This window comes from Pyrgilauda ruficollis, unplaced genomic scaffold (assembly GCF_017590135.1).
Source record: "Pyrgilauda ruficollis isolate IOZ18807 unplaced genomic scaffold, ASM1759013v1 scaffold16, whole genome shotgun sequence".
NCBI lineage: Eukaryota > Metazoa > Chordata > Aves > Passeriformes > Passeridae > Pyrgilauda > Pyrgilauda ruficollis.
Window position 1 is genome coordinate 7,407,526 of NW_024514764.1, and position 10,866 is coordinate 7,418,391.

General features: G+C 44.6%; 2 protein-coding genes across 14 annotated transcripts in view; one reads left to right on the forward strand and one right to left on the reverse strand.

Annotated features, from left to right (window-relative positions):
* Positions 1 to 803, reverse strand: part of ABCC1 (ATP binding cassette subfamily C member 1) — a 47,259-nt gene extending 46,456 nt beyond the window's left edge. Inside the window, 2 exon segments of the mRNA XM_041462396.1 lie at positions 219 to 401; positions 403 to 803. Of these exon segments, the coding sequence (XP_041318330.1) occupies positions 219 to 401; positions 403 to 546 (327 nt within the window). The 5' untranslated portion in view covers positions 547 to 803.
* Positions 804 to 3,376: 2,573 nt separating this feature from the next.
* On the forward strand, positions 3,377 to 7,822 carry CEP20 (centrosomal protein 20). 13 transcript variants are annotated; one of them, XR_005954713.1, is made up of 6 exons: positions 3,377 to 3,499; positions 3,966 to 4,163; positions 4,778 to 4,862; positions 5,013 to 5,148; positions 5,715 to 5,857; positions 7,386 to 7,822. XR_005954713.1 is itself a non-coding variant. In XM_041462397.1 (5 exons), exons 1-5 carry the CDS (start codon positions 3,472 to 3,474, stop codon positions 7,460 to 7,462), a joined length of 531 nt encoding a protein of 176 aa, XP_041318331.1. In that variant the 5' UTR covers positions 3,377 to 3,471; the 3' UTR covers positions 7,463 to 7,822. The 13 variants fall into 13 exon arrangements, 4 of the variants coding, with proteins under 4 accessions (XP_041318331.1, XP_041318332.1, XP_041318333.1 ...); XR_005954714.1 differs by having other exon boundaries at positions 5,718 to 5,857; XR_005954715.1 differs by lacking the exon at positions 5,013 to 5,148 and having other exon boundaries at positions 5,690 to 5,857.
* Positions 7,823 to 10,866: the final 3,044 nt, after the last annotated feature.

The following is a 10,866-nucleotide window of genomic DNA, read 5'->3' on the forward strand; positions in this document are numbered from 1 at the left end:
CGGCCGCTCCGCGCCGGTGCTCACGGCCGGGGCGCACCGCAGCCCCCGCGCTCTGCCCGGGGAGCGCTGCACCGCAGGCTCCCGCTGCCCCGCTGCCGGGCGCAGCCCCCTCGGGCTCCGTCACCGCCCAAGCCCCACCCGGCTCCCCGCCATCCCTCCGTGCCGACACCGGCAGCCGCCGCCGAGCCGAGCCGCCGCGGCCCCATCCCGCCGCTCACCCAGAAGGGCTCGGAAGCGTCCACGCTGCAGAAGCTCTCGATCCCCATGGAGCGCGGCGAGGCGACCGCGGACTCCCGCGGCAGCGCTTCCCCGTCCACAGCTCTCCGGCCTGAGCAGCGGCGGGCGGGGCCGGGCCGGCAGCGGCAGCTCGGAGCCCTGATTGGCTCCGCGTCACGGGGATGCCGAGCCCGGGGCCGCCGCCGCCCGCGCTGCGCAGCCCCGCCTCGGCGGGGCGGGGGCGGCCGGGCAGCGCCGCGTGCGGGCACCGCGGGTGCGCCCGCAGCGCCGGCGTGGGTGCGTCCCGCGGGGCCAGCAAGGCCTCCGCATCAGGGCGGACGGGCCCCGGAGCCTCTGCCAGAGCCCGACGCCTGCCTTTGTTCAACGCAGAAATGCCCCGCGCCCCCGGCAGCGTAGCCGGGGCGGAATCGCTGCCCCCGGAGCACCGCGGGCGGGTCCGCCTGCCCGGGTCAATTGCCCCAGCAGCTTCCAGGGTCCTGCGCCTCGCACCCGCACCGCACCTGCCAGCATAGGCATGACGGTATCCCCCTCTCCGAGACACTGCTCCTGGGAACAGGGTCCCCACGTGTCCCCCGAGGAGAGGTACCGCAGTGCCCCGCTGGCACCCGGCCCCGCGGGACTCAGCCAAGGCAGGGTCCATGGGGAAGGCCCCAGGGAAAGCCTGAGTTCACCTTCAAACAGCTCACTTCTCAGCGTGAACCAGTTGTACTGGTTTCAATGCCCTCAACCAGTTCAAGTTGATTAGCACAAACAGAACCAAGACATCTTCATCCACAGCCAGGTTTGTATGAAAATACGTAGTAGTTGAGCTGACTGCACAGCCCTGTGGTTGCATTGGGCTGTGTCTCACGGTGTCTTCACATCCTATTTAAAATGCACCAGTTAAATCCACAGTCAGCTCGCCTGACTACCAGAATAGACCAGCTGGAGTATGGCGGTACATATGTAGGAATGGCATCGCATGCTGCAGGAAATAGCAGGGTGGTTACATAGTACTCTACAGTAACATCTGAAATCTTTAATCACACAAACCTCAATTTAAAATGCTCTTGTCCATCCAGGGCAATCATGGTAACAGACAAAATTGTTAAAAAGAGACAGGTCTTATTTGTTTAATGTGTAACTTAAAAGCAGGCATCGCACACACAAAAAATATATCACAGACTGCTTCTTTATTCACCTGCCCTTTCAGAGCTGCAGTTTCAGAGCTGTGCTAGTGGTGGCCAGATTGTCCATCCGACTGCAGTATTTCTGTCTGTCCCCCTGGATCCTGCACTCTCAGAAGAGCAGCAGCGGCGGAGTCCAGCCCACCCAGCTCCCGTCTGCACTGATGAACGGAGCACAACCACCGCAGAAAGACCAAACCACACACGGTGGGTGTCAGAAGTCCTATGAGTTTGTCAGTTTAACCCATACCTTAATTCATATCCTGTTAAAATCTTTACAGTATTGCAAGACAACAGCTGAATGTTCAAATATGATTCCCTTTATTTTTATATGCAAAAGAGAGTAAATAAGCATGAAGTGAGGAGTGTCTAGAAAGATATTTTTTACCCACACATGTTTATTGTAAGCTAAAAGACTAACAAAATTTAAGTTTCACATTCCAAATACTTTTCTTTCAGCCCCAGACTGTCCCAATGTCACCAATTGTCATGCTCCATGTCAATCATGTTTCTCCTCAAAAAATTATTCTTGGATTTCCACCTCAAATTAGTTCTATTACAATTAATTATATTTCCTTGTAGACCAAAATACAGAGTAAATAATTAATTAATGTGAGAAGAAGCAAAAGAGTTCAGAAGAAAAATGTAACAGATTCAAAATATTTTTTGTGGAGGAGAAAAACTAGAGCTGACACAAGGTCAAACTTGCAGAAATACAGAACCAAATCTCAGAGTACCAGAAAGTCACTGAACGTGGATTTCACAAACCATTGTTGTTAAAACACAGATTCATACAAGAAATAGAAACTGAAATCTTGTCGAAAAAAGGAGATTCCCTTGCAAGCAGAAAAAAGAACTACACAAAATTCTATATGTTTTTTTTTTTTTGTAGAATACAAACTGAAGCAGGTCAGGAAACTGAAGAAGTGTGGAAAACTTCAACTTATCAACGGGAAATCAGGTGTGATGGAAGAGTGACTCACAAGGTCATGGAGAAGTTTGGAAGGATGCAGAGAAACATGTTTAGACTGTGAAAATGCCGTAAAGTTAAACACGAGCAGCTGTTCGTCCCCAGGCTGCCCCGGGGATGCGGGCAGCGGGCTCGGGGTGGCCGGGGCAAGCACTGCTCTGACTCACTGTCAGCGACTGCTGGGCTGAGGAAACACATTGACTTCACCACCGCTTCTGATTTTCCTAAATTTTATTTATTGACCTCTACCAGAGAGGCTTTGGAAGACTGTCATATAAATATTTGCTTTGAGAGGAAATGTAACAAACAAACAAAACAAAACAATCCTAACAAACTCCCCAACCCCCATCCTTAAGTCTTGTCTTAGGTTTTACTGCCTAAGACAACTCACATTTTCCTTCAAGCCTCAGCAGACAATAGCAAATCCAGTTTGTTCACCCACACCAGCCGCATTTCCTTTGGGAAATACTTAATGCATTGACAGAATAAACACTCTTGACTCATCCCAGCAACAAGGAGCACACACACAAACCTCCAGACACGCCAGGGATCCTCAGGCTTGCAAAACACCCCGTATACAGTTACATTTTGGCAAGTCCTTTTTATTAGAAACTCAGCTTTGGCGAGTCCTTTTAATCAACAGTACATCTGTCAGGGACTCGGTGCAAAACTCCTCCGCTGCACACACGGAAGAAATTCTCGCTCATTTTCCATGTTTCCTTCCCCGATTTTTGCCAACCTCTAAAATTACAGAAGGAGAAAGCGTGGCAACCCTGACACTCCGCCCAGCTGACGGGGCTGGACAGCAGGACACCGAGCGCTAGCTGCACGGCCAGCACGGAGGCGCTGCTGACGCTGGTTATTCTATCCCGGCACGACCTGGCCCCGGGCCGCTGGCAGCAGAGGGATCCCCCGGGGCTCCGCTCCCTGAGGGGCTGGGCGGGAGCCGCGCGGTCCGCTCGGGGAGCTCCCTCCCGGCCCCGCTCAGTCCCTTCTGGGACCTCCCTCCCAGCCCCGCGCCGTCCCCTCACGGAGCTCCCGCCGCCCGGCCCCGCGCCTGCGCGGTGCGCGCGGCGCCATCCGGGTCCCGGCGCGGCCATGGCGACGGTGGCGGAGCTCAAAGCAGGTCGGGGCCGGAGCCGGGGCTGGGTTCGGGGATGTCTCGGGCCGCCGGGAGGGCAGGAGCGCGGATCGGCTTTCCGCGGCCACACGGATGGGTCTCAGAGCTGCCGCGGGCGCTAATGGGGGCCCCCGTCCCTTGGCGCTGCCCCCGCCATGTACCGTGGGCTGTATTTCAGTATACTTCTGTATTAAACGCATCTTGGTGCAGTAACATCCTGTTTCTTAGATTGGCAGAATGTATGCTTGCGACTAAAAAAAAAAAAAAAAAAATTGTATTTGCGACTTTCCTGCAGGTTTAATTTTATCTGGGACGTGCCCGGCCTGGTGGGTGCTGGCACGCGCGCAGATACCTTATCGCTGCCGCGCGCCTTATCGCGTACGCCAAAACTCTGTTTGTGCCGGGGCTCGTTAGTGCTGCTGCTGCTCGAATGCGCTTGGCTTTAAACTGACGCGCCTTTTGGTGGTGGCAGTTTTAAAGGACACCCTGGAAAAAAGAGGAGCTCTTGCCCAAATCAAGGCGAGGATCAGAGCTGAAGTGTTCAGTGCCCTGGAGGACCAGAGCGAGCCGCGGCCCACGCTGTCCCGGGAGAACCTCCTGATCAATGAGCTCATTCGGGAGTACCTGGAGTACAACAAGTATAAATACACAGCATCCGTTCTGACGGCAGGTATTGGCCATGGATTTGTGTCATCGCGGTAATAGTAACCAGTGATTGTTTGGTTTAATAATTCCATTGATATTATGGAATTAGTAATGTGATAAGCTGCATAATCTTGTCTTCCCTTGGGAATTAACAGGGTACAAACAACCTCTCCGCAGCTCTACTTGCAGCATTAAGCTAAATCACTCCATTAGTTTTCAAGAAAACTTACTCTTTTCTCCTTTACCCGAGGTAAATTATTTGACACAGTAGTTGATGCAAGGGCAAGAAAACTTGATAACAGGCTGCAAACTCAAATTTTTTGACATGCCTGAGAGTAGTAGTTTAGAGAAAGAGTTGTTTGCCTGATGAATTTATCTTTATACTGTAAAACTTCTTTAATGTTTTTCTTAGATTCTTTAAGAGTGAAGATAAAAACTGTAATGTGCTATTTTAAATTATACCTGTATGAATCACTAATGCTTAAGTGAGTTCCCTGGAATTACAATACACTGTTAGTTATTAATATAATTATTAATAGTCTAAAAGGGAGCTGTGTGCTCTCATGATCTTTTGAAGTCTTCTGTTAATTGGTGACATTTTTCTTACTGGTCTTAAGATCCAGGGATTTTGTTTTCCAGAATCTGGCCAGCCTGAAGTGCCCCTGGATAGACAATTTCTTGCCAAAGAGCTGAACATAGTTGAAGATGCAAGTGGAAAATCAGTGTAAGGAAGAATTTTGGAATGCACTGTATATTCTGTACATTCTATATGCCAGTATATTTTTCTCTTTAGTGTAATTATAAATCACATATAGATGTTCTCACCAATTAAAATGTGGCTGATCCCATGCATGTTCTAAAATGCTGGATTCAGCTTCAGGATGCCAAACATGAGGCTGTTTTCAGACATACTCCAAACTAACACTGCATTCTGCCAACACTGTGGCATTCTCCAGACAGTGCCCTTGTGCACCAAAACACAGCTCTCTTACCAGTACAGTCTACAGAAGGTAGGTCTGCTCTTTGCATCTCTGTGAGTTGCTGTGTGGAGCAATAGAAAGATTACTGTGAGATTAGATATAAAATCAGAGTGCTGCAATAAAACTGCATTAATGACCTGAGGCTGAAGCAGGTTCAGACACGTTCAGCATTCTCTGCAGCTTGTGCTGTCTGAACCTGTCAGGTGCTTAGGAACAGCCAAGTTTGAGATGTGCCATGGTGGACTGGCCCACCAAAGTCTGATCTGTTGTGAGTGCATGGATCCTTCTGATCCATGGGTGAGAATGTGGATCTGTGCTCCTGTGCTGAACACACTCCAGTTCTTCACCTGCCAGGGGAGCTGAAGTTCGGTGGAGATGTCTCTTAGTCTGAGCTTTTTAGGGCAGTGTTGGTGTTCAGAGGGAGCTTAGGTCGGTGCTCATTTATGTAATGATACTTGGATGGGTTTTAAGTCATCAAAGACATATGTACATATTGTAGAAGTAAATATTAAGATGTAAGAAGTCCTGGGAGAAGTGTATTTTAATGTTCAGTATTTCATATACTTTACAGACTACTTTTGAATTTCTCCCTTAAGCAGACCTCTCCTGTATGGAATTCTCTCACATTTCTTGCACGGTGGTAAAGAAGAAAGTACCCAGAATATCCTTCCAAAAGTGTCCTTGCTGAATTACCCAAAGCAGAACCTTGGCAAACCAGCTGCTGAGAGAAATCAAAAAGGTGTGTGCAGTATTATTTTTGCAGAACTTTTATCTGTGACCATATTTCCTATGCCATGGGTATGCTTATATTAGCATAGCCATGCAGCTGGACACGTGTACCTCCTTCTCTGTGCAAGGAGTGCTTTCATCTGACACCAGATGGCTTTACCCTAAATGTTCAACTGGCCAAATTGTACTCCCTTACATTATTACAAACCTGAAAAGGGTCAGCTAGAGACAGTCTCACTATACTGGGAATTCAATATTTTAACCTAAATTCTCAATAAAATAAATAGTGAGCATATCTCTGTTTCTTATTTGGTCTAACCTAATTTCTGTAGAAAGTTCTTAACTCTTCAGTTGTCAGTTCTTTACATGGGCATAAACTTCTTCTGAGAACAAAACTCATATCCTATTTGCCACAAAAGCTTAAGCCCAAAGTTCATTGCTCTACAGTAAACACTGCTAAACCTTACTTGCCTTTTCTGGTCTGCTTTTGGACTGGTTACAATTAATACCACCTACGCTAGAGAACAAAAAGGTTCATTGGCCCAGCTTTTTCCTTCAAAGAGGCTGCTTGGCATATTGCTTCATTTTTTACTGTGAAAATTTATTACTCTCCTGTTAATTTCATGGTTTGGTTTGTATCCAAAAATTTCAAAAGTATGAAGCCTGAGATTTTACTGACATCTGAAAAGGGTGAGAAGTACTAACAGGTTTTTAACAGTTAATTCACTGAGACAATGATGTTTTTCTTCTGCCAGAAGAGGGGGCTGAAGAAACAAAATTTCCATTCCAAAACTACTATAAATTACTTCTTTGTTAGAAAACAATTATTCCTATCAGAAATTTCTCCATTTTTTAAACAAACTGAATGTCTAGGAGAATTGTTTTTAAAGTAACTTTTGTTTCTGCTGACTCTGCAGGGTCACCCTGCCCTGTTGGCTTCAATATAACTTCACATGGAGATTTAATTGGTTACAGTTAGTTACAGAACTCAGGATCAATCATGAGACACAACAGCACATTGCTTTTTTAGAACTAAACAAAAAACTAAATTTTTAAGGCTTTGAACCTTTAAGTAAATATATTTTGAAATTACTGTCTGCATGTGTTTGTGGAGCATGTTAGTTGAGACCTAAAGGCAGTGGGTTTAAAATACTAATTATCCAACTGTGTTCATTAGGCTGCATATTCATAAACTCAACCTGCCAAGTCTCTTATGTAACATCTGACTTGCTTTTCACTTTAGAAATTATCTTGTTTATTTAGATGTATGAGTATTCCAGCAGACTGGGGATCCTGATAAAAGGTGTGAAATCTGGTGTTTCTTTACCTCATTCTCTACAGCTGAGTTGGAAGTTGTCTGAAATCCACTCTCAGTAATATAAAGCTTTTATCTCCTACAGCTGCATGGAAACATTTATCTGTAAAATTTCCTAAGTTCCCCATGATGATATTGTGCATCCAAGTTGGTAATAGTAGAAGGTAACGCACCTTGGACCTCCAGATGCATGAGAGTATTTTTGTCTGTGTTTCATTTCCAGACAGAATTCCAGAACCAGGAAGGATGGCTGGCATGAGCTTCGAAGAGCCTCTTATTTTACAAAGTATAAAGAGATGATATCTTTCATTTTGTAATTTCTCATTTCCAAGGTCTGTCAGATTTAATTTAGGACATTCTTCATTGCACAAATTTCTTCAATAAATCCAGTGGGACCATTTTAGCTTGTAATATCTACTCATGAGACAGGATGACAAGGTCATGCTTACTGTCAATTTAAAAAATGTTAGCAAAGCTCTCTTTCCACACTGCTGATAGAAGGAAGACTGTATAGGGACTCACCTTAGTGAATCCTGTATCTAGAATTGCACCTGAATATACTGAGTTTATCCAATAAATTTTTATATAATAACTTATAATTTTTACTTTTATATCCTTTTGTGTTTTTTCTGTGTTTCTGAATAAAATTTTTTAATTTTATTCTGTGTGGTATTTGAGAGTGTTCAAAGTAAACATTTCAATCATTCTTTTTAAAAAGAAGATGCAACTTTCAGATAAGTAAGGGAAAAGAAATTGTAATAGAAAAATTGAAGTGATTTAGAGGGATAGTTGTTTTTAATTCTCCAGAAATGGGGACTATATTTATCCTCATTCCAGCAAACAAACAAGAGTAAGTTTTTTCCATCTGGAGTTGCTATAAATTGTTTGGTGTAACACTGGGTATATGGGAGGCAAAGGAACTTCTGGGTTTTTTTCCCAAACAGCATGAAACTCTAAGTCAGGCAAAGCTAAAAATAAAGTTGATAGGAGATTACTGATTCTCAGAACTCATTTTTAGCTGAGGTATTTACATGTTTTGAAATGGTAATTTATTTTAAAAGCCAAACTTGCAGGAGTACATAAAAAATAACATCTATTTTTTTTCTCTTCTCATTTTAACAAAATGCATAAATGTTAAATATATCCAGTGGTACTGAGAGGAGTTTTGTATAACTAAATCCCTAGAGGCAGGTCCTTAAAAGTCTTTATTGTTAGATAAATGGTAGAGTGGAAGGAGGAAGAGAGGAGGAGAACCTGCAGTTTCTGCAGTTGCAAGGACCCCAAGTTGTGAATTTCACACTGAAGTTTTGCCTTTATCTTGATTTGACCCAGTTAGCATTGCAGGGATACTTTTTATTTCTCCCAGCAGCCTGCACTGTAATGTGGAATTGCAGAGAGGCTGCATTATCCATTTGAAGCCTCAGCAGTGAGCTCATCTCCTCTGTGACTGGCAGTGCTGGCAGCTCCTCGCTGGCTGATTTGTGAGTGTCTCAGGACTGCTGCCAGGAGGGGAGGACCTGTGTTTGCAAATAAACCTCAATCAAATCCATCTTTAAGTCCTCTGCAGCAGTGGCAGCTGACCACTGGATCAGGCAAGGGAATCTCTCTGCTGTGTGCTCACACCTCTGTCACCTTCAGCTGCTGGGCTGAAGAGCCATCCCTGAATTTTTAATTTGATTTTCTGGAAGTTCAGTGCTAGACCTGTGTTTTTCCATGAAGCAGTGGATCAAATTGTTATGTATATTGGGATTCTGAATTGTCTTTTCAAGGGCAAAGAAAAAGGCTCTGAAAACACAAAAGCTCAAACCTTCTGTGCTATGCAAATGTTTCAGTGTAACCAAAGGCACTGCTTCTGCTTTCTGTCTTCCCACCATAGATCATTCAGATGCTACCCAGGTGCCATGGAGCTCCCTGGGAAATTAATTTTTATTGGTAGAAATTAAAAAAAATCCCCCAGGCTGAAGAAGGCAAAGGGATGTTTGGTACCTGCCCTTTCCCAAGCACACAGCTCAGCAGGCTCCTCTCTCCACAGTCAGGAAAGCAGAGGCTGCTACAAGGACATCCTTCACAGAGCTTTGAGGTAAAGATGTATGTCTGAAATCAGAGACAAAATACATTTGATACACAGGGAATCTTTGGACTGTTTTCTCTGGGGATTCACCCACTGGACAGTGGGTGGAATTTGGTCTGTTTGCTCTGGGTGTAACTTGAATTTCATCTAATTCTCCAATACCCTCACAGTCACATCAGGGGGTTAGAAAAAATCTCGTTTCAAAGTATAATCATTGTACAAGCAAACTAAAGGCAAATTAAAGTGTATTTCTAGTGATGTTTATTTACAACAAAGCTTTGAAATATGCTGTGAAAATATACTGGTCCAATCATATTATTAATTGTCTAGCATTTATCTTGTCAGTACATGAAATATGAGAGTATCTTTTAAGATGCTAAAACACAGCAAGTCCTCTGAATGTCAGACTGCCTGCCTTGTTACTGGGTGAAGAGGAATTGCAAATCTTTCCCACATGGATGCACTTAGTATTCCTTAAAATTTTAAGGTGAGATCGATATTTAGATCAAAATATTTCACAGTCCTAGAGTCACAGGTTCAGGTTCTAGAAGAAATTGCCGCCTAGCTGAGCATACAGAAAAATTATTTTCTTAAATTCGGAAGTTGCATAATTACAGCCTGGCATGTCTTGTATTAACTGCCCTTATTATTTTTACTGACAACAGAAAATTAAAAAAAAAAAAAGATACAAGCATATAGAAGTTTAGGGTCTTTAAACAGCAAAATGAATTTGTGAGTTTTGTTGGAGAAAGAACATTAACCAAGAGCATTATGGAGGGAATGCCATTAAAAGAGGCTGTTTGTTGTCTAAGCACATTATCACAAGTGAAGGTGACAAGGAGCCAGTGAAGTCTGGTGTGGATATCAGATCTGGAAAGCACTTTGGAAGAACTTAACCCACAAGTTTTAAAAATAAAAAATTCTTCAAGACCAAATTTTTGCTCTCCCCTTGAAGGAGAGCAAACTGTGTCTCTCGACTGCAGCTGTGCTGTTTCAGAGGTTTCAGTTTCTGTCCTGCACAGAGGAGATTTTTTGAAGCTTTATCAGCTCCCCCTGAGGAATCAGTTACGTTTTCCTTCCTGAGCACCCTCATGTCAGGCACCCAATCTCGGTGCCACTGGATCACTTTTCCGGAGGACTGATTAGCCTTGGGTAATCACCTTTAGGAAAAGAAACCCGAAAGGTTTGTTCACACTTGCAAATACACCCTTTCAGCAGCAGCTGATTCAGACCTGCTCTGTGCACTTCTCACACTTCACCTGACCACCTGCAGCAGCGTGAAGCACAAACATCAAGCAGCTGGTGAGTGTTTTCCCTCATCAGACTGTTCCCAACATTGATTGTCCTGGCTTGGACACAGACTGTCCCTCCTGCTGCAAGGGCACAGCTTGACGCAGGCAGTAATCCACCACTACAATTACCTGTTCTAATTACACCTGTCATCTTAGAGAAACATGGTTGGTAAAACTTGAGTAAAAACATTTCTAAACAAAAAAAAAATTGCTTACCTGATGCCTTATTTAACAAACTAACATCACCATCTGTGCTTTTCTTTTTTCCTCTCTCTTGTGTTCAGGTTACATCATGGTAAGGCAGCTAAAAGTTCACTTCTTTCCTTCTTGGGTCCTCTTTC

What these genes read in the sequence shown, in the direction of transcription:
- CEP20 (XM_041462397.1), top strand. Translation starts at nt 3,472, where the DNA reads ATGGCGACGGTGGCGGAGCTCAAAGCAG. An exon ending in GGTGGCGGAGCTCAAAGCAG is followed by an intron (nt 3,500 to 3,965) that starts GTCGGGGCCGGA and finishes TGGTGGTGGCAG; the next exon opens with TTTTAAAGGACACCCTGGAA. An exon ending in TGCTGAGAGAAATCAAAAAG is followed by an intron (nt 5,858 to 7,385) that starts GTGTGTGCAGTA and finishes TTTCATTTCCAG; the next exon opens with ACAGAATTCCAGAACCAGGA.